This window comes from Chelonia mydas, chromosome 6, assembly GCF_015237465.2.
Source record: "Chelonia mydas isolate rCheMyd1 chromosome 6, rCheMyd1.pri.v2, whole genome shotgun sequence".
Lineage (NCBI taxonomy): Eukaryota > Metazoa > Chordata > Testudines > Cheloniidae > Chelonia > Chelonia mydas.
In genome coordinates, this window is record NC_051246.2 from 116,069,595 (window position 1) to 116,092,970 (window position 23,376).

Below are 23,376 nucleotides of genomic sequence, written 5' to 3' on the forward strand. Positions count from 1 at the left end.
ATCAGATTCCAGCTGGCCACTGTCAGGTCTTTGGGCCCTGTAAAGCCCATGGCTGTGGGGCACCTCTGACTCGGGGAGGCTGAAATGTAAAGGAGACTCTCAGCCTTCGGTTAGGAAGCTCCTTGCCCTTTGCCTTGGGAAGGCAGCCTTGAAAACGTGAAGCATCGCAAGCCAATCTCAGGAGCTGGAAGGAACAAGCAGCTCAGTGCCACTGTTGCAGGGCCAGGGTGGGAAGGGGGCTGGAAACATGATGGTTACCGCACCACACGAGTCAGCTACATGTGGGATGTGTCTCAAAGAATGATCTGACTGACCTTCCCCAAATCCTCATAGTGGGGTGATGATGAAGTACAGGCAATGGCTCCAGTGACAGGGCGGGGAACTGGTTTACAGGCCCTCCGCTGCTTTGGCTGCACAGCCGGGCATTTCCTCACATTCAGCCTCTCACCCCAAGTACAGTGTCCCTGCCTGGAACAAGAGTAAGATGTGTGGGATGCATACTTGTGAAATGCATGGACAGTACTCCCTAGTCCCTGGTCCAGAAAACCTCTTTCCTCCCGTTTACAACTGTCCCAGGCTGGCTAGGACTGCCAGAGATTTTTAAACCTGGCCCTGAGGGCGGTGAGCTACACCCAGAGGCCTAAGGAAAGACTGAGCAGGGATTTGTTTGTGTGCTTGTTTCAAATCTGTGTTCCTGCCAACAGAACGTGAGAGCAGAGCCAGCCAGCAGCAGCAGCAGCCTTGGGCTGAGTGCCTCCATCCTGCTTCAGCTCCTGTGTACTCAACTGCTAGAGAGAAAGTAAGTGAGGCAGGATTCTCAGTCCCAGCTGGCTCTGCACAGCAGCAGGATCAACAAGCACAATGGAAGACTCAGCTCTCCAGTCCCAATGCTGCAATAAAAAATTGAGGAGGCAAAGGGAGTGGGACAAACAAAAGGGGTGGGGGGAGAAATGAGGACAAAACTGGGGGGAGGGGTAGTAAGAAGCCACGCAGTGAGAGAAAGCAGCATTGCCAACTCACTGGATTTTATCCCAAGTCTCACAATGTTGGTGTGTGTTTTTCTTAAAGCTCCAGCTCCTGGAATCTTGTGATTATGTGTTCATTTCAGCTGGGTTAAAAATATATATATTTCTAGCCCTTCTGATTGTGAAGAAAAGCTGGAAAACATAAATAAAAAGAACACAACATTTACTACTTTTTGAAATTCCATTATTTTAAAGCCAATCTCACAAGTTGTGACCTGACTCATGATTGGGGTTGGCAATAGTGAGCCAGAAAGATAATGGCACATAAAGACCCAGGGGATAAAAATTGATGGGACCCAGGAAGGGGGAGAGAGAATAGGATTTTAAAAATCAAGAGAAACTGGAGAAAATGGGTGCTATCAGTTGGAGAAGCCCCACATACTCTCATGGGAAAGGCCACTAGAGAGATAAAAGACCTATGCCCACCCCCAAAATGAGGGAGATGTTGGGGGAAGAGAGAAGATGCCTGATATCTTCTCCTTAAGTTAATTCCCACTCCAAGACATTGAGAGGTAGGGATAAGCAGGGCTTAAATTCAGCTGGAGCTGTCTGGAGCCCAGCTCCGGTAAATATTCTCAAACCTTGACTCCAGCCTGATGCTGTTGTGGTTCTCAACTGGGGATCTGTGGCTCTCTTGGGGTCCGCGAGCTGATTTCAGGGGGTCCACAAGGCCCTGCAGGGCTGAACTCTCGTGCACACCCCCTCCCATGGGGCTGAAGCCCCAAGCCCTGACATGCCCCATGGAGAATGGGGCGGGGGTCACGGCGGGCTCTGGGAAATACTCTATGAGATTTAAGCCCTGGGGAGAAGCCTGTTAGGAGAGGGGTTTGAGTGACTAGATGGTTGTTTGGGCCTTTACAGCGTTATCTATGGATGCTGAGTCACCCTCAAAACTGCCAAATTAGGATATTCATATGAAAACCATCCTAAAAATTCAACCAACATGCCCACAACTATCCAGCAGCCTAGCACCCCCCAGGCCCCTAGCTTGTCAGCATTGTCCCTGGCAACATTTTGACAATATTGACAACTACGCCTGCTAGATCTCCACTTTTGGGATAGTTGATGTTATCTGCTGCGGCTAAACGGACCTGATGGCATGTGAGATGCAGGCAGAACTTTCAGCTGGCTTGAGCCTAGGAAGGATACAAGTTCACACCAATCCACCGGCTGAAAACCAGCAATGACTTCTCCTGGGCCGGAGGAGCGGGGCAGGTGGTTGCACCTGGCCCAGCACATGGTGCAAGCAGCCTAGCTGCAGGAGAGGGACTGCCCCTTGTGTCCCTGTGAGCCTTTCCCACTGTTTGTTAGGAGCTGTTTGGGGCTGCAGGGCTGGCAAATCTTGACCCCTGCCTGCGCAGTAAGGGGGTACCAGGGGTGGGCACTGCAGGCCTGGCTGAGCTGGGCCTGCCTAAGAGCCGCCCGTGGGACAAACCCCCAGCTTTGATCTCAGGCAGGCAGAGCGAAGACTCCGCGGCAGCCACCTAGGCCCCGCCCCCGCAGTGTAGCCACGCCCCTAGCGACGGTAGGTGCAACCCCCTCACAGTGACCTCACTCCCGGGCTGCGCTCCCCCCTCCCCGCCTCTCCTCCGCGCCCTCTGACCGCGCCTCTCGGCCCCGCCCCCAGGCCGACCGGTGCTGGATCGCGCCGGGACTCCCGCTCCCCTCAGTCGCGGTGGCCGAGGCAGCGGCGGTCACTGGCCGGGCCCGGCCGTGCGCGGCGATGCGGGTAAGGCTGCCCCTCCCCCCGCGGCGGGCCGGCGGTGACAGGCCGGGTCCGACCCGCTCCCCTCAGCCCCTGCGGGGCGGGGCCAGCGACCGGCATCCGTCCCTCCTGGGGTCCGTCCCCCGGCCCCGGTGCGCTCTCGGGTTGGGCAGCGCGGGCGGGGGGAGGGACCCGATGGCCCATGTAGGGGGCGGCCGTGACGGGGGACCGCTGCGCCGTGGGAGCCCCGATCCGGCCTCAGCGGCGCTAACTGCGGCCGCCCCGGAGCGCGCCGACCCCGGCCCAATGCCGAGCTCTGCACCTTGTTCCGGGGCCAGCGCTTCACCCGGAGCCCGACCGGGCGCGGGGGGGCTGCCCGCTGGACACGGCTCAGAGCCGGGCCCGGACCCGGACCCGCCCGACAGGCACGCAGCCCGGGCGCGGAGGGGCCCCACCTCCCATCGCCTCCACGGGACAGCTGGGGAAACTGAGGCACGGACAGGCGTGGAGCCGGGCATAGTGAATCGGCTCTGGGTTCCTGCCCCTCTGCCCTCGCGCATACGGGGAATAAAGGAGGGCGCAGGCCTGAGCGAGCAGCCCTTTATAGGGCACTTTCTGCCGGCGTTGGAGAGGCTGGTCCGGGAGTTATTCCTGTTGGTGAGCAGGAGTCTGATGCGTTGGGCAGAGTGCTAATAATGTGCTGTCATGCACAAAACCACCGACAGGCAACTAAGGAAAAAAGGGAGGAGCAGAAAAGCCTTACACACACACACACACACACACACACTCCACAGTCCTGAATTTCACCACATTACTTATTTCCCTGCATTTTGATCATCACTTGAAATATACCTGAGCAAACTTGTTGCTACTATACCACAGAGCATGCAAGACAGCTTATGTTTTGTCAGTAGTCAGTATTGATAATATCCATTTTTGTGGCTCGCTACTACCTACTTTGACTGTCAAGTTTCTGAATAAGCTTTAATATCAAGACTAGTATGGACTGAGCACCAACAAAGTCTTCTGTTAGGAACAATCTTTCCATTATTATTTCACTTTAGAATTCTTTATCATTTGAATTTGCACATATTAAGCATTTTAAGATTAAATCAGAGCTTTCAAACATTAATATCCAGCCAAATTCAGCCTTACACCTTCAGGTACTCCTTTAGAAGTCAGAGTGGCCTCTAAGCAATTTAAAAAAATAATTAAAGGTATTGTACCTCCGCTGGAGTCCCACTGCCAATTTTGGGGATTTTACAATCTTGTCTCACCCCTGCACACCCTTTTAAAAAGTTATCTTTCAAACTATTGCTCTATGAAGGACAGATACAAAAGGCAAAACAGACTCCAGGAGACATGGTGAAACTGAGTAGGCACAAAGTATTATCAAATGTGAAAAAAATAAACCTCAGATGGATCATTTTTAAACCAGTGTCCCCTTAAGTTTGTTTTCAACAATATAATAGTGGAATGTATTTGTTTAAACGTGAACTTTTTTTCTTGCTTTATCAGTTCTCTTTTCTTAGCTTTACACAGGCATTATCACAGCTGTCTTTATTTACAATCCTTCCTTTGCAGACTGAAATCGGCGGTGGAACGACAGTCAGACTGAGTAACACACACAATGTTGATCACTAGGGGAGAGAGTGAAGGACATACTTTTCTTTAGCATCATTATTACAGACTATTTAAGACAAAATGAAGATCTTTATTCTGCTTTGGAAACATTAGAATTTAAGCATCTAGACTACATTTTCTGTTTTCTACATTATAAGTTTTACTAGTGATCTCATATTATTGCAGTAACACAGAAATGCAGGACCAGCACTTGGTGGAAAGTCCTAGCACCATTGAAGCATTAAGCTGGAAGTCTTTGAAAGATCTTACGGCCAAAGTGAGTGGTATGTCTCTCAGTCAAAATAGTGAGGGAATTGAGGAATGTAACATAAATGAAAGAAGAACTAAGGAAGATATAGTGGAACTTGAAATGATGTATCAGAGCCTCCCCTGGGGGAACAGTAGAGGAAGAAATTGTGAAGGGTTTTCTGAAAGCATTCATTGTACATCAGAATCCAACAGTTCCTGGGGTGACTTTGAAAGTTTCAGTGAATCCTTAGTCAAGTCTGAGCGCATCAGTCACAGTCCTGAAGTTTTGGTGAATTCAGCAGAAACAAAAATTTCTGATGTGGAGTTACATGGAGAACATTGCAACACTTCTCATGGGCATCACTGCTCCAACCCATCTGTACACAATGGGAGGGAACCTAGTGCTAGTTCTCTGGATAAGGTATGTATTGCTAGTAAGTCAGAGACTGCTAAAAGTTTAATTGTTGTGCTACAGTTTCTTTAGGATACTAGAAGGCACTTTCTGCAAACTGTACTTTGGGAGGATAATGTAATTAAATGCAAAGTTGAAGATTATGAAATGTGATTCTTTTTCATGAAATACTGTAGATTAGTCTTGTTTTTATTGCTGTAATGCTTAGAGGCCACAGTCAGATTATGTGATATGATGCCTAGCACAACACAAAGCAAGCTACTGTACATGCTTTGGGGGAGGGACTTATCTAAAAGACAATAGCTATATGTGGGAGGAGGAAGAGGAAGACAGGGTTACAAACATTTTATATATTTAAAAAGCAGAAATTAGTAGTATGCATAATTCTTAGCCAATTATATCAGTAATTACAACTCACCACCTACCTACATGTTATCAGATGGTTGTTTTCTGAATGTGCTATGTCAGAAGCGAGTTTTGAGAAGGGATTGAGTGGGGTGGTGACTTTATGGATTTTGGCTGGAAATTTTATCCAGGAGCAAGGGGTAGCTTGGGAGAAAGCACAAAGGTTCTTGTGGGAGAAGAGGAGATTGAGGCTGGAATCATCGGCAGAGAAAGGTGGGAGTTGCCTTGTGATAAGACACTGGAATGTATAGAAAGGGAGGCTCTAAATTGTGGAGGGTTTTGAAAATTAGGACAAGAAGCCTGGGTGTGGTGGGACAGAAGAGAGGGGAGCATATGAAGAGATAAATACACATTACTAGTTACTCCTGGCCGAAACAGACCATACCAAGTCACTGGATTTCTCTCTAAAAGAGACATTTAAATCTCTTCTGCTACCAACATCCTACTTTAATCTGTATGGTTAACCAAGGCAAAGAGATGTATCAGATGCAACTCAGAGTGGGGTATGCCACTCAGCTATGAGGTATGTTCAGTTTCAGAGCAGAAAGACAGTGATGGGCTACTGGGAATTCCCCTTGTATTTATAATGTATACGAAAACAATGTAATTTATCCCTCACTCCCCTCCTTGGTATATTGCTTGCCTACACCTGTAAGGTCTTTGGGGCAGACACTACATCTTGTGTGTGGAACATACCTAGCACATTGTCACTGCTGCCAATAATAAATAGTAATAGTTTGAGACAGAGCCCTTAGGCCTCAGGATGTAAGTCAAACAGCAACTTCCTGTTGCCCCTCCCGCCATGTTATTACTTAATTGTCAGTTATGACATTTTATACCTTCTTCTGAAAGATCTCCTACTGGCCACTGTCAGATAGGATACTGGACTAGAAAGACCACTGGGCTAGTCCAGGGGTTCTCAAACTGGGGGTCAGACCCCTCAGGGGGGTCACAAGGTTATTACATGGGGGGGGTCACAAGCTGTCAGCCTCCATCCCAAGCCTTGCTTTTCCTCCAGCATTTATAATGGTGTTAAATATATAAAAATGTGTTTTTAGTTTATAAGTGGGGGCCCACTCAGAGGCTTGCTATGTGAAAGGGGTCACCAGTATAAAAATTTGAGAACCACGGGACTAGTCTGTTATGGTAATGCCTTTGCACCCAGCTTTAACAAAGTAACAGATCTGAACTCTGACACGCATTAGACATTCATTATGACAAAGCCACAAGATGAGGGAAAATAGGCTGGAGTTGAGTGTTAGAAATAATGTAACTAAGCAGATAAGACAACTATACACTGAGAGATTCCCATCCAGGAAAATGCTAAACAACATATTTGTACTAACTAACCTTTATCTGATTATACTGTAGACTGGTGGGCAAGCTCGTTGGCCAGTACGTTGAAGAAAGCTCCCAACAGTGACATAGTTTCAGCGTTTTCTTTCACAAAAAGAGTTCAGTATCAACTCAACACACACCTTTCATACTCTCATTCCTTCATGAAGTCAGGACCTGCTGCCTGGCCTTTCCTAAAGCCTTTCCCTGGTAAGGCCGCTAATCCCTGCAGCTATCCCCCCTACCAGCCCATCCACCTGATGGATACAGAGCCCCTCCCCAGTCTTTCCTGACCCACTCTCTCCCTCTCTGAGCAGGCTCCTTCTTACAGGAGGTCTTCTGGCACATGACACTCGGTCAGCCATAGCGGTGCTGTTACACATGCTCAACAGCATGAACGATTTCCCGAGCCACATGTGTGTCTATATAGATGGTTTGGACACCCCAACAATAACCCTTCAGGAAAGTTAGCGCATCTGGGCCCATACGTTAGGAATAAATCTCCCTTCTGACAGTATCAGGAGCTTGTGGGCAACCTAGGACTCAGAGACTTTCTAGGCAGTCCAGGCTCATCCCCTACATAAGCTTTCCACCAGCTCCACTGAGAGGGACTGAGCCTGTCCTGTCTGACCAAGACCAATCTCCTGCTCGGTAGCTGTAAAATAACATAGAAAAAAAGCCTCCAGAGTTTACATTCCTGGTTTCCAAGGTGTCACTATTCTACAAAAGTGTGGCTAAGATGCCAACTCCTTCACACCTAGTCATGGAATGCAGTAAAGAATGATATAAGATGCTCCTCTACCCTATCTTCCGCACACAGAGATGGTTTAAAAAGGACACAACTAAATAGTTTAGTCCCAAAATTAGACCAGCTTGGAGAATATTATAATTTGGTAGCAAGCCAGCTGTAGATTTAGACTATCTGAATTTAAAAACATTAAATGGATAGTGTCAAGTAAGAGTTCATATTTTGAAAAGTCCCTGGACTTGTATTTACTTACACTTAAAACTGTATTTTTTGTCAACACGTTTTCATTTTTGTACTTTACTCATCTTAGACAATGAAAACAGACTAGAGAGTTTCACTTTCTGGTTCTCATGCAGCTACAGAATTTGGGTTGCAAACACACTAAAGGAATATTGCAATCCAAATATACGTTTTAAAAATAATTAAAATAAATTCTATCATTCTGGGCAAAAATGGAATTAAAATGGTCAAAATCAAAACTTTGGAGCAGATGGACTGAGCATTTCTAGAACAGGGCTTGATTCTGCATATCCTTACTCATGTGAGTATACTCCTGCAAGTAATCCTATTAATTGCACTGGGACTCTTTGTATGAGTAAGAGTCGTTCATGTGGATAAGGACCTGATCCTCCAAATCCTCAGTCATTAATGGCATAGGAGGAACAAATGTGAAAGTTCTCTCTCATGGTTCTATACCAGCAATTAAAGAAACACACCATTTTATGGTGCGCACACAAGTAAACAAAGATTCATTTCAGCTTTATTGGATATCCTGTAAACTGTGTGCATAGAGTTAACTATTGACTACGTATATAATGTGACTATACCTCATTTAATTGAATGTATAAACATGATGTGTGCATATCTACATCGGTCACATACTCTGAGCCCGATCCTTCATTTAAGCAAAATGCTTGTAGATTTGAGTGTGTGGAGTGCCACTACTAAGGGGCTTTGCATCAGGCTTAAAGTAGATGGGAAAAAAACTCCCATTGATTTCAGTAAGCTTTGGATCAGGTCCTGTGTGAACTGCAGGATTGGCCTAATGAGGTGTGTAATAAAACTCTGCTTTTTCTAGGCCAATCGCAACTATGAGGATATTTTTAAGTTGAGTTTTCCAGAAGTCATTGTACCACAGTCCACAGAGAGCATAAAAAGCTTAGATCAAGTTCTTGACACAGATAATGAAGACATTGGGATTCTTGAATTTACGAAGAGACAACTTTGGTAAGGAGTTTAAGTAAACAGTCAAACACCTGGCAATAATACTGTTAATTTTTCTGAAAGAAGAAGTTGCGGGGAGGAGAGTGAACTTACTTGTTTCAATTTAAAATATGCTATTTCAGATCTTTGGTTGTTTAATCAGTACATGAAGTTTATCAGATTATTGGGTTCAGAAAGGAAATGGGGTTGTTTTTCTAGTCCCTGAAAAGTATAACAGTCCACCTATCGGTGGTATTCATTCTTTTTGTAGAATTCCTACTACTTTTGGTAGCACTTCTGATTGCTAAGTTCATGGAATGCTGGACACCAACAGACAGAGTGTATGTGTTCTTTCTGTTGTCAGCATTCCTTCTCTTTCCTGCAGGTTTGTGTTGTTTCTCTTTCATCAAGAGTAGCAACACAGGTTCTTCTTTCCCAATCACTGGTACTTTTCTGACAACAGCCTCCCAATTCTCCCAGTAATTATTGCTCCTCCTGTTAAGCTACATGCTCTCCCTAATCAGTGGTGCATCTGGTTTCCTTCCTGGAGATTATGAAGTTAACAGCAGTTGAAATGGGTAACTTGGCTGTTAAGTCTGCTGGAATGCTGATAAACTCGTTACCTGTTTTGAAAGGATTAGTGTATCTGCACTAGTAGCTGTTCTGGTTTCTGCATACATCTGGAACATTGTAACTAAAAAGTAGGCTTAGTTATTTGTACTGCATATTAGTGAAGGTCCAAGAATTAACACATGCAATAAAATAAATGTTTTTATTTTTTCCCTTCAATAAGCTCCTTACATGCACACCAATCTGATTAGGTAACTTACTGTTGGGAAAGAAAAGAGGGTGGGGAGAGAGAGATTGTTATATTTTAATTCTGGGGAGGCACACCAATATTATGGTGCTGTGTAACATACAAGGAACCTAGATAGTCTATGTGATAAACTACCCATGACAGATGTTAGCCACATCGCTTAATGCACTACTGGAAGGCACACAGATAGTGTGGTGATGAACGTGGCATAAGAACCTGAATAGAATAAGTAGTTAGGTTTCTGCAATTTGACATCCTGATTTAGATGCCTAATTCTTTTCCTCTGTGTTTCCTTGGAGCTGGGCCTTTGCTTTAAATACTGTTTGAGCATCACAGAGAAGGAAATCACACCTACCCAGATGAGACCAAATATGAAAGGTAACCCATGTGAATGTCAGGCTGGCTCAATGCAGCCCGAAAGCTGAAATAATGAAGAGGGTTGAGAGAGACAGACTAACCAAACTGTAGGTTAGCTGCCTTTGAAGATAAATAAATAGAACTCTGCTTTGTACTTGCTTGCTCTCCACAACATGAATTGGACATCACCACCTTTGGATCATGATTTTTCTAATGCATATTTCCTGTCCACTTCTACTCATTCTGGAGATATGTAGGCATATAAAGCTCTCTCAGACATGCTCTTACTGTATGGCTATTTATTTGATGGGAAAAAAAGCATGCACAATTTTTTTGCCATTGCTTATATCATTGAGCATCATGCATCTTTGTTAGCAAGTTGGATTGATGACTTGGACAAACAGTTCTAAGAAAGTCAGATTGCATAGTAGGTGGTTCAAGGTGTACCCCTGTACAATTGTCTCCAGGGAGGTTGCATTAGAATTGAAAATTAGATAATGGTTTTATAGGAGGTATGGGCTCAAGATCATTGATTTTGTTTGGAAGTTTTCTATGAACTACAATTTCAAATTGCATTTCTTTTTAGCATGGACTCTGGAAACCTCTGGAGAACTCTTAAAGACCCCAATAGCACCACGGATTTAAGATGTCCCTGGAATAAATTCCATTGCCAGGAAAACTTGTTATCTGCTCTTGGAATAGATGTAAATCAAAAGGTAATTTAAAAAATATGTTTGGCTAGAACATCAGTGTAAGTGTTCGATTTAAACTTGTATTCATTTAAGTCATCTAGGCAGAAAAAAAAGGCTTGTCACACAGCTGCACTAGGAAGTGTATTTTGGTGGGTCACAAATTCTAATGTCTTCAGCTAGGTCCTTTTTGATGATGTAAAGGCTTGTCTAAACAGGAAGTTATTCCTGATTAGTTCCTTGTGTGGACACACTTATTCCAAAATAATGGAGTAAATCAGGAATAGTTGTTCCACTTAAATTCACACTCTACTTTATTCCAGATGAATTGTCACGTGTGGACAAGCCCATAGTTTAAGGCTTCTCTGCTAAGATGTTATATTATAATGATGCAAAGACCAAATTCTGGCTGTCTTTGCCAATTTATAGTAGAGAACGTATTGAAGTCTCAGTTGTAATGACAGTATGTCACTTTGTTTGGATTATTGAATTGATTTCTGATTTTGTTGATAGAGTTCCACAAATGGGGGGGGGGGGGGGGCTTACTTCAAGGTGGAGGAGTTATCAGAATTTATACAAGACATTATGGATTCAGTCCAGTGAAGTCAGTTGACTTGTGAAAATTGGACTGCTCCTTGTGAAAAATGGAATCAATTGGTCCAATTAAGTTCTGTATGCTTGAATATCTGGCTTAACTATACAGGTTGGAACACAATATTCAGTTTGCCTTTATTCAAATCATTTCACCCATTTCAGAGTAAAAAAATAATAGAGAAAACATGTTTTAAATGAATTCAGAGATTAAAAATGCAACATTTTAAACTTTCAAAGCAGAATGTTGCTATTCTGTCTTTTCATGTTGGAAAAATTAATGGGAGGTAGATTTTTATTCTAATTACTTGTTTAGTTAGCACAAATTTAATCTTCTTGCTCTGCTTTTCAGAGGTAACTATCTTTATTACTAGCTGCTGTTAGCTTTCCTGATGGTTGTCTATTTGAAACTCCTGGTGTTACCTGGATTAATCAGCCTTTCAGATGAGTTTAATCAAACAAAATTGCAGTGCTGGTTAGTCGTGCAAGACCTGGTCTACACATGAGTTATACTGGTATAACTGTGTTGGCTAGAGGGGTGATTTTATTTTTAATTGGTATAGTTAGGACATTACTATTCTCTTAGTGCAGATGCAATTATATCAGTATGAAGGCACCTGTCACGGGGTAGGTACACCCTGTCACGGGGTGTTAGGTCACGTGTAGTCAAAAAGAAAGGAAAAGACTGTACCGCAGCCAGTTAGGTCTTATGCTGATGTCCCTTACTGTAAATATGGTAGTAGGGCCTAGTGGCCAGCGTCAGGAGTGTAGCCCTCCTGCCCAGGGTGGCGTGACCCAATGGCCCCAGTCAATAAAGTCACCCTGCTCTGTGGAATTAGGTGATCTGTTGGGGAAATGGGCACTACTCAGGGGTGTATAGCACCCAGGATAGGGGGACTCGGGCCCTCTCTGCTCCTCCCTGTCTCAGCCCAGGCAGTGCTAGCATGCTCACCCCCAAGTCAGCAGGGATCCTCCTGAAACACACCGACTGGTTCCCTGGTTCACTCACCAGAGAAGAGTCTAAGTCCCCTGGGCTGCTTCCTACCCTTTCTCCCTCAGTGGTGCTCCACTGTTCCCCCAGCTCTCTGGGGTCCTTGAATGGCGTAGTTCCTGCTGGCACAATCTCTTCTCTGGGATCATCAGACAGCCTGGGGTCCATCTGAAACTCTGCATACCATAGCTGTGTAGTTGGAGCCTGCAGTTTGTATCCTCCCACTTCAGCAGCATGCCCAGACTGAGTAGTGCTGCTTTCTTTTATACTCTGCCTCCAGGCTGAGCATGCCCAACCGAATTGGAGGGGCGGGGCTTTCTCAGTTTGCAAAGCACAGTTAACCCTTTTGGGGCTGGTGCAGGATAGGTACACCCCATCACAGCACCTTATACTGGTACAGTTAGCCCTATTTCTGTACAGGACTAAATATACAGGTATAAGATGTTTTTATGCTGATATTGGAGGGACTAGATGGGTGAGGTAATATCTTCTATTGGTCCAACTTCTGGTGGTGAAAAAGACAAGCTTTCTAGCTACACAGAGCTCTTCTTCAGGTCTGGGAAAGGTACCCAGTGTCACACCTAAATACAAGGTGGAACATATTGTTTAGCATAAGTAGTTAACATATATCTAAGACAATGGTTCTCAACCAGGGGTACGTATACCAGAGGGGGTATCCAGTGGTCTTCCAGGGATACATCGACTCATCTACAACAGGCTACATAAAAAACACTAGCAAAGTCAGTACAAACTAAAATTTCATACAGACAATGTCTTGTTTATACTTCTCTATATACTATACACTGAAATGTAAGTACAATATTTATATTCCAATTGATTTATTTTATAATAATATCGTATAAATGAGAAAGTAAGCAATTTTTCAGTATAGTGTGCTGTGACACTTTTCTATTTTTATGTCTGATTTTGTAAGCAAGTAGTTTTTAAGTGAGGTGAAACTTGGGGGTATGCAAGACAAATCAGACTCCTGAAAGGGGTACAGTAGTCTGGAAAGGTTGAGCACCACTGATCTACGGGACCATTCAAAGTGAAGTGACTAATTATTTCCTGTGCAGCGAAAGGACAAAAAATGGGGGGTTAGGGGGCTTCAGGGTGTTGTAGTAAGCCATAAATCCCGTGTCTTTATGATTTCTAGCAAGTTATGAATTTAAACTGCCAGGCTCATCTTTTGAAAGTGTTGTGCAGATTTCCTTTGAGGATGAGCACTGCCAGATCAGATACGGAGTGAGCATTGTGTGAAAAGTGTTTACCCACGCGTGATAGTGGTTTTGTCTTATTTATCTGTGGGAGTTCTTTTCAAAATGTAACGATTGTCTAGTTTCACCCACCTAGTTGTTGTTGGAGCACTTAGTGCACTGCATGAGTAAGGCTACGATTTTGTTACAGAATCCCTGACTTCCAAAGACCTCTGTGACTTCAGCCCGCCGCAGCTGCGGGGTAGGTGGCAGGGCCCTGAGGCTCCCAGCCGCCAGTGGCAGCGAGGGTACCCAGCAGCTCCCTGCTGCTGCACCGGGGTCAGGTGTACCCCACAGTCCCCAGTTGGCGTGGGCAGCAAGGGGACCTCCGTAGTTCCCTACCACCATGGGGGACAGGGGCCCCTGCACTTGTGGGAGGCAGGGAAACCCTGGCTGGGGATCCCTGCAGCCCCCGGCCAGCGCAGGCAGCATGGGACCCTAGCAGCTCCCTGCTGCCACAGGGGGACTCCCCCACAGCTGCCTGCAGCTCTGGGCCCTCACAGGTAGTGGGGGTCCCTGGGGCTTTTAGCCGGCCCCTGCAGCTACCCAGCGGGTTCCCATTTTGTCACGGATATTTTTAGTAAAAGTCAGGGCCAGGTCACGGCTTCTGTGAATTTTTGTTTATTGCCCATGACGTGTCCCTGACTTTTATTAAAAATATCCTTGATAAAATCTTGGCCTTATGCATGAGGTACACCATATGTTGGAATAAGCATATGCAGTACCTGTGGACTTTGAAAGGTGTATTGTCGGGGTATAGCAGTGGAGATTTATCTGCAGGTTTTGCATCTGTTAGGGCAGGCAGAGGCAGATTAAGATTTATTGGGGCCCCACACTCCTGGAATTGCCCAGGCTCCCTGGCCAACTTCTACCACTGCCTGGCTCTGACTTCTGGCCAGGAGGCAGGGCTTCAGGGGGAAGAGGAGATGCAGGGGGCAGTGCCACCGTTCTGGTGCCAGCTGCACCCCTACTTCTGCCCAGGCTCCTGTGGGGGCCCCCAAATTGGCTGGGGGCCCTATGCATGAGCCTATGTGTTAATCCGCCACTGATGGCAGGATCGGGTGCTGTTTTGAGTTGGTCTCCATCAAGTATGGATTTTAATTGTTTAATAATATCCAATATAGGTTCCATTGCAGGGTGGTAGGTGACAATTAGGAGTGTGTGGTTGGAGGGGTTTTTTCTGTATTCAAGCAGGTTCTCTCACATTATACTATATAACAGCATCCACAGTAGGGGTGGTACTGCTTTACTGATACTGGTACAGTTAAAATGGAACAACTTTCTCACGTACCCAAGGCCTATCCTTTCCCCCCAAACCCTCTCCCCCCTAAAAAAAAAACAGTAAGAGTGTCTCCAAGTGACCTTTTTAGGCCACCATCCAGCTGTGTGATCCAAGTGGGCCAGAATCTTGCCCCTGCACAGAACTCCACTGAAGTCCATGGGAAGTAGGTGGTGGCGGGGGATACACGTTACAGAGCTGATTATAGAACAGGGATTTAGATTGCAACTTCCAAAAATAAAGTTAAACGCTTATTTGCTTATTAGTTCTGAGAGGGGGACCTTTTTCGGAGGGCCAAAGCCCATTTCTGTTGAATAAAGCATTTTTGACATTGATGGACACTTGATATTATGAAGAGTGTTTTAAATTATGCTACTTGTTGATTAGGACTTCTCAGGAGACAGCAAAGACGGTTTGGAGGAGACAAACGTTAAAATAAATGAAGACTTAGAAGATGGATTCAATATTAGTAACTGTAAAGCACTAATTCAAACCAAGGTAAGAGTTCTGAGGCAAGTACATTAGAGAGATACAGGTCTCATATTTTACATGTCCCTGGATGCTGTACAGACAGAGTTGTCAGCATTTCCCCTCCCCCGCTGGTGTTTTAACATACTTTCTAGTGGGACCTGGCAGTTCTTCAGCCAAATTTTGCTTTTCAAATGCTCCTGGAAATTGTGCACTAAGTACTATGTATGCACCAAGTGCAAAGTGATGTAAGATTGGGAGAGTTAGAACTTCAGGTCATATGTTATTTAAGGAACTTAAGTTGCATGATTAGTATGGGCTCTGTGCTAAGATACTAGCAAACATGTAATATTGATTGATGACACTTTGATGACTGAGGAGGTCCAGTCACCATATAACAGGATTAATGGGATGAAGGCGTGAATAAAAAGACAGACGTGACTCACTCTTACAGAACAGTGAGGGAGGAAGGGAAGAAGAATGGAGGAGGCAGTTGTGTCCAACTGGTATTTCAGGTATTCAGAGTGAATCAGAGTTTAGGCTTCTTCAGTGGAGGGAAAGAACAGAGTAAACAAAAACTACTCTCAACAAAAGACGCAATAGCAAACTGTTTGAAATAAAGTAAAGTGGAACTGCCCTAAGAGTTTGGGGTTTTGGGAACAAAGGGTATTACTAGGACTTAGACCATTTGTGTTAGTATGCTGAGAGAGACGTAACTGGAAATACTTAAAGTGTTCAAGCTAGTTTAATCAGGTAATTACTTACACTTGAAAATAACATTTTCTGGTGTCAGTGTACTTTGCCCTTAAATTTAGTCTCTATTTCAAGTCAGCATTTCTACGCGCTCAGGGGCAGTTGTTAGTGAGCCTTGCAAATTCCATCAGTTTTTTGCTAGAGGAATTTCGTTCATTTTGAAGGAAAACTTCACATTTAGAAATAAATGTTGCAAAACTGCATTCTTGTTCATTTTTCTAAAAGAAAAGGCCCTCGTTTTGTTTTTTTAATAAGCTGTGGTAATGTTTAGATGAGAATGTCAAACAAAAGCTCCCTTTCTTTTGAGCAGAACATAAACGGTCTTGTTGCTCTGGTAATGCAAAGTGCACGCACACACATGCATGCAAGTTTTTAGTCCACTTTACAAGCTGAATATTAAACTGTGTTCAATTTTGGACACCTCAGTACCTGAAAGATATAAACAGGAGGGAGTTTAGAGAAGAGAAACACGTGGGACAGAGAGACTGGTAGGATTGATTCATGAAAGTATAAACATCAGATATTTTGTTATTTGGTAAGGGTGGGGAGATCTTTGCTAGCCACACACCTTGAACATTTGTAAGAGGCAGGGTTTTTTTGTGGGAGGAGTGAATCAAGAGGTAAAAATCAACATGATGGGATGAAATTAAAGAGGAAAATGTAGGTTGAATAGGAAAATCTTATTTAACAAGATCTAATGGATTTTGGAATAGCTTCTCAGGAGAAACAGGAAGTCCCAGAGCTAGATAATGCAAACTAGAATACATGTTAGGCAGTGTCTTGTAGTAAACAATCCTATACTCACTTAGGGATGGGCTAAATGCACTAATAGGCCTCTTGTCCATTTATGTTCCTGACTGTGAAATTATTAGTCTTACTGACAAAAATAAAGTTACCAAATTGAAATGTTTACAATCTGTTTGAAAATGTAAACTGTTTTAATTGCAGAAAAACTATTAAACTATTAAAAACTTTTTTTTTTCCCCTCATTTGACTCAGCTGTCTGTAGCACCAGATTCCAGACATGGTCATTTCTTTAGTTATAACCTGTTTTTGAAGAGGACACCATCAAATGGAAATATGCAATTTAAAACTGTCCCAAGAAAGAAGAGGATTTTCAGTACACACGGTCTGAAAATGAAAATTTTCAACAGCGATGTTTGCTAAAGCAACAGTCCCTATCTTTCTTTCATTTAAAGTGCAGTTTACCTTCATTTTGTTACTGAAGACTAGAGATGTTTTTGTGAAGAAAAAAAAATCTTATATAATAGCTGTATGTTGCACCTAAAGCAATTCTGTTACTAAAAGGTACTTATTCTAATTTAGGTTTAGATTCTGGTTTTGTCCTAGTAAATTTTGGTGGCAGTCATGGTAAATGATGAAGTCATATCTTGTATGGTAATCCAGCTAGAACCAAGCGTTACATATAAAAGGCATTTGGTCATCTCTCTCTGACCTTTTAACAGCTGTTCCCTTTTGGTCTAAATGGATCTTTTTAATTCAAACTCCTCTTCCCCCCAAAAATCTGAACACATCTTCGGTGTGTTGTAAGGTGTGCCTTGGTGTTACCATCTCTTTTCCTTGACTTGGTTTGTTTTGGACTATCCTTGGGTCTGGTACGGTGTTGCTGCTGATCCCCTAATCTGAGGAGCCCCTCTCCACCTCCACCACACATGCTATGATTTTCACATCGTTTTCTGTTTATAACCATGGCTCTGTACAGTTTTACCTCTACCGCTGAATGGCATTTTTACTGAGTGGTGTTTTAACACAGTTTAACCAGCTAGCCTGGATGGAGTCAGTTTATAAGCAGGTTCAGAAACTGTTCTAGGATCAGTCTCTGCTTGTAATATCTTTTGAATGCAGTTGTAACATGACTTTAGAAACATTCAGCCCCCAACCATTTTAAACTGGGCCTAGTCATCACGGTTGTAAAACTGTTAGAAGCTAGTTGTGCAGTCAAGGCTTTGTCGTGTGCAGTGCTGGAGGCTGCTATTTTTAAGACTTTAAATTTCATACTAATTACTAACTAGTTTTCCCACTGTCCTGCATGTACAAGTCCCATAGGACCAAGTCAGGTACACTTCATATTTAATATCAGCCACAGAATCTATGGCTCGCTCCTGACAAATATTCATCTTCACTTGGTGTATAAGTTACATTACTCATTAGCAAGAACTTTACATGCAGGTTATATCAATATTTTCGTTACTTTGTCCCTTATAAATGTGAAAACTTTGTATGATTGTTTTTATTCTAACAACCCAGATAAGCCTCTACTGTGACTTTATGAAGATAACTTTACAGCATTATAACAAGAGGTTTTGTACAAGTATATTGTATATAATTGAATTGTAAAGGCATGTGACAGAGAAACTGGATAATCTGAAATTAAATGTTTTAAATGTTAATTTAAATACTAAAAAGTAATTCACTCTCTTTGTGTTAGGACCTGTATTTAAATGAGACCCTCACTGAGGCCTAGCCACACTTATGCCCATGCTTAACTTTAAGGACATGCGTAGTCTGCACTAATGAAGTGTGTAGGTATTGGCAGAATTAAGGCCTAAATCTATATAAACTCCATTCAGCAGTAAAATCAGAGCTGAGTTATACATTTACTAGCAGTAGTAACTTTCAGGATACCTCAGTTCTATTAATTTAGGAAAAAGTGTTTGCATAATGCCTACTCAGTTAATGGCAACAGTCTAGCTTAACCGTTAGTCTTTTATTTGAATAGGTGCCATTTAAAATGGCCAGGAATCTAAGGCTCTGATCCTGCAATGACTTCTGTGTGGCTTGACCCAAAGCTTTATGTGGGTGTAGGATCAGGGCCGAAGGTTTTATAACTTTAAAGAAACACTGAACTTCCAAGCTTCAGAAACCTCCTTATAGTAAAAAGTTGGCAAGAGCTAACAAGTCTGCACTGATTTTTGTAATGGTGTATTTAATAGAATGTTCTAGATACAGATTTCTGCTGTATGTATTTTTTCATCTATTTTGAAATGGAAATGCAATCATTGCATTAAAGTGCTGATTTAATAAGGTGCTTAAATACCCATGAGCAACTTTAACTATTGGCTTCACATCCTCAAGAACAATGCTTTTTTTTGCCTCGTGCCTTCACGAACAAGGTCAGCTCCCAGACTACTGCACTGGGCAGCACAGCATGGGGAGGAGGTGACCAGCCCTCTGTGGAGAAAGATGTGGTTCAGGACTATTTAGAAAAGCTGGACGAGCATAAGTCCATGGGGCTGGATGCGCTGCATCCGAGAGTGCTAAAGGAGTTGGCGGATGTGATTGCAGAGCCATTGGCCATTATCTTTGAAAACTCATGGTGATAGGGGGAGGTCCCGGACGACTGGAAAAAGGCTAATGTAGTGCCCATCTTTAAAAAAGGGAAGAAGGAGGATCCTGGGAACTACAGGCCAGTCAGCCTCACCTCAGTCCCTGGAAAAATCATGGAGCAGGTCCTCAAGGAATCAATTCTGAAGCACTTAGAGGAGAGGAAAGTGATCAGGAACAGTCAGCATGGATTCACCAAGGGCAAGTCATGCCTGACTAATCTAATTGCCTTCTACGACGAGATAACTGGCTCTGTGGATGAGGGGAAAGCGGTGGACATGTTGTTCCTTGACTTTAGCAAAGCTTTTGACACTGTCTCCCACAGTATTCTTGCCAGCAAGTTAAAGAAGTATGGGCTGGATGAATGGACTATAAGGTGGATAGAAAGCTGGCTAGATTGTCGGGCTCAACGGGTAGTGATCAATGGCTCCATGTCCAGTTGGCAGCCGGTATCAAGTGGAGTGCCCCAAGGGTCGGTCCTGGGGCCGGTTTTGTTCAATATCTTCATAAATGATCTGGAGGATGGTGTGAATTGCACCCTCAGCAAGTTTGCAGATGACACTAAACTGGGAGGAGTGGCAGATACGCTGTAGGGTAGGGATAGGATACCGAGGGACCTAGACAAATTAGAGGATTGGGCCAAAAGAAATCTGATGCGGTTCAACAAGGACAAGTGCAGAGTCCTGCACTTAGGACGGAAGAATCCCATGCACCGCTATAGACTAGGGACCGAATGGCTCAGCAGCAGTTCTGCAGAAAAGGACCTAGGGGTTACAGTGGATGAGAAGCTGGATATGAGTCAGTGTGCCCCTGTTGCCAAGAAGGCCAGTGGCATTTTGGGATGTACATGTAGGGGCGTTGCCAGCAGATTGAGGGACGTGATCGTTCCCCTCTGTTCGACATTGGTGAGGCCTCCTTTGGAGTACTATATCCAGTTTTGGGCCCCACACTACAAGAAGGATGTGGAAAAATTGGAAAGAGTCCAGCGGAGGGCAACACGTGACTTATGAGGAGAGGCTGAGGGAACTGGGATTGTTTAGTCTGCGGAAGAGAAGCATGAGGGGGATTTGATAGCAGCCTTCAACTACCTGAAAGGGGGTTCCAAAGAGGATGGATCTAGACTGTTCTCAGTGGTAGCTGATGACAGAACAAGGACTAATGGTCTCAAGTTGCAGTGGGGAGGTTTAGGTTGGATATTAGGAAAAACTTTTTCACTAGGAGTGTGGTGAAACACTGGAATGCGTTACATAGGGAGGTGGTGGAATCTCCTTCCTTAGATGTGTTTAAGGTCAGGCTTGACAAAGCCCTGGCTGGGATGATTTAGTTGGGGATTGGTCCTGCTTTGAGCAGGGGGTTGGACTAGATGACCTCCTGAGGTCCCTTCCAACCCTGATACTCTATGATTGATTCTAGGATTATTGATAGAAAGCAGAAATACAATGTTTAAGTAGGCAGTGTCCCTCTAATACCCTTTAATGTGGTCAAGAATTTCCATCTTACAGATGCGGAAAGCTTTTACAAAGGTTGAATGATCTGCTTATGGGTACACAGTAAATCAGTTGTGGAGCTGGGTATACAAACCTGAAATCATAACTCCCTGGCCATTGCTCCAACTACTAGAGCAGGGATCAGCAACCTTTGGCACGTGGCCCGCCAGGGTAAGCCCCCTGGCGGGCTGGGCCAGCCCCTGGCGGGCTGGGCCAATTTGTTTACCTGCCATGTCTGCAGGTTCGGCCGATCACGGCTCCCACTGGCCGTGGTTCGCCACTCCAGGCCAAATGGGGACTGCGGGAAGTAATGTGTATAACAGCCTAGGGCATATGATCATGATTCCTTCAAGTGGCTAGCCCCAATCACTACACATGAGCATATATGTGAGCTAGGCATACAGAAGACTTTTCTGTTGACACCTAGATTAGAATTTTTACCTGTAAATGCATCTCTAATGTACGACAAACTGAATTTCTGTTGCCAAGAGAGGCAGGAGTATCAGGACTGTTAAAAATTTCACGCACAATGTGATGTAATTAAGATGACCTAACCCCCAGTGTAAACACCACGAGGTTGATGGAAGATTTCTTCTGTCAAACTAACTACCACCTCTCGGAGGGGTGGATTTACTGCAGTGACAGAAGAACACCTTCCATCGTGGTAATAAGTGTCTACGCTGTAGCAGTTTCTAGTGTAGACATCCGCAAAAACCTGCTTCAGTGACAGAGGACTTGTAGGGCCGCTACTTATTAAAATTCCCAGATGGATCTCCCACAGCCTTCAGGAATAAGAGCAATGCTTAAAAGCTCTTAATTAAAGATTGGCAGATGCTCAAATACTACAGTAATGGGAATCAATCAAAAGCCATCTGTGCATATGCACATATTTACACAGTAATGCTGGGTGGAAGTATGCTGGAAAGATCCTACACAGATTTACATGAAACTTCACTGAGGCTACTTCTACTCTTTCTGCTCAGCAAGTGGCTAAAGGCCAAGCAGTGAGCTCTAATATTCAGAGGACAAGTCCCTTCTGCCAAACAGGACTCCTGAACACAAGTTTAAAACCAGTGAGCTAAGGTAACTTTACAACTGTTGGGCCCCCTTCCTGGGCCCCTCTCATAAGAATCATTTGCAGTAATAAAATTCCTAAGCAGAGTTTCAAGGCTTTTCTAACTGCAAGAGGCACTGTTAGACTGTGAAGGACAAAAGCTAGCTAAAAAAAAAAAAGTCTTGGTTAAATAAGAGGGCAGGAACTGTTAAAGACACGTCTGGCAGTAGCTGGGGAAGGGAAAAGTTAGCCAGAGTATTTGGCTCTTAACCTGCAGAAACTATGGCAGCAAGAAAGAGGCCCTTCTCTGTGGCTCAGAACCCTGGAGTTTGGAAGACTTGGGGCGCCAAGAACCAGGCTGAAGTGCCATCTTCCCCACTTGTTTCAGCCACATGCCTTAGCTTAAGCTAAGATTAGCTGTAATTGGAGACAGGGACTTTTTTCTATGATGCGTCTGGGCAGCACCTAGCACACTGGGGCCCCAACCTGGCTGGGACCTCTGTATTACAAATCACTACAAACTGTACAATAGTAACAGCAGCAGAGGACCCTGATAAGGGATGCAGCAACAGTGTGATGGTTAGATCTTTATCAGGAAGGCGAGACTGTAAGAAGGGAGAAGGTGGCTCTAGTTCCATTGATTTAACGCCACCAATAGAAACAAGTTAGCTGCCTAGGATTATAAACCATAAACTTCTGCAGGCATTGGTAAATAGCCATATTACTGATTGAAAGCCAGTCTAACTGCATAGTAAAGGCTTGTCTACACACAGAGTTGTGCGGCTTTAAATTATACCATATAATTAAAATGGACAACCCCACTAGTGGGGACACAGTTATACCAGTAAAAAAAGGTGTTTATACCAGTATAACTTATTCCCATACAGGAAAAGGGAATAAGCTACACAGTTATAAGGCACTTCATACCAGTATAACTGTGTCCACACTAGGGCTGTGTCTACACTTGCACAGTTTTTGCGCTGTCAGTTTCAACGGTGATCGTGAACCGGTGAAAGAGAAGCGCTGGCTTGGGTACTCACTTTCTGCTGCCTGTGGGAGAGAGTGTTTACATCTGCAGCGCTTCCACCACCGACGAGAGCCGCGCAGGGAGGGCAGCTGTCCCACAGTGCAACTCCCTCCATTTTGATGATCGTGGAGGGGGGGAGGGCATGATATTTTTATTAGCTATAAAAGTCAGTTCTCCCATAGAAACTTTGAGGGGAGGCAGGGCTCTCTATTATCAGTTTGTCCTTCAGCGACCAGGCTAAGTAGAGTGAAAACAACCTGTAAGGAAGACCTAGCTATTCTTTGTCTCCAAGGACAAGGAGAAACAATGGATTTCTGAGAACAATTTCAGCTGTAAAAGACTAAATTGCAGCTACTGGGTTTACTGGGGCAAGAGAAAACAATGGGTGTTTTTACTAGGAGGCGTATTGTCAGGCAAGTTTGAAGGACACACTGGAATTGGACGTCATTGTAAATTTGAAGGAACTTCTGGAATGACTACTTCAAAAGCTTTAGCAAGGAGGGATAGTGCAGAAGTCTTGCTCCTCCAGCCTCATGGCCCTGCTCTGGCAGTTGTAT

General features: G+C 44.2%; 1 protein-coding gene and 1 long non-coding RNA gene across 5 annotated transcripts; one reads left to right on the forward strand and one right to left on the reverse strand.

The window, feature by feature from the left end:
- Positions 1–314: 314 nt before the first annotated feature.
- On the reverse strand, positions 315–2,579 carry LOC119566226. Its single transcript, XR_005225307.2, has 3 exons — positions 2,117–2,579; positions 1,021–1,157; positions 315–468 (listed from the first exon to the last, which is right to left on the reverse strand). It is a non-coding gene; the product is annotated as an uncharacterized LOC119566226 (long non-coding RNA).
- Positions 2,580–2,605: 26 nt separating this feature from the next.
- On the forward strand, positions 2,606–18,877 carry CLBA1 (clathrin binding box of aftiphilin containing 1). 4 transcript variants are annotated; one of them, XM_037901070.2, is made up of 6 exons: positions 2,606–2,754; positions 4,315–5,023; positions 8,581–8,729; positions 10,466–10,595; positions 15,073–15,183; positions 16,906–18,877. In XM_037901070.2, exons 2-6 carry the CDS (start codon positions 4,550–4,552, stop codon positions 17,071–17,073), a joined length of 1,032 nt encoding a protein of 343 aa, XP_037756998.1. In that variant the 5' UTR covers positions 2,606–2,754; positions 4,315–4,549; the 3' UTR covers positions 17,074–18,877. The 4 variants fall into 4 exon arrangements, with proteins under 4 accessions (XP_037756998.1, XP_043404626.1, XP_043404625.1 ...); XM_043548691.1 differs by having other exon boundaries at positions 16,855–17,009; XM_043548690.1 differs by having other exon boundaries at positions 2,657–2,882.
- Positions 18,878–23,376: the final 4,499 nt, after the last annotated feature.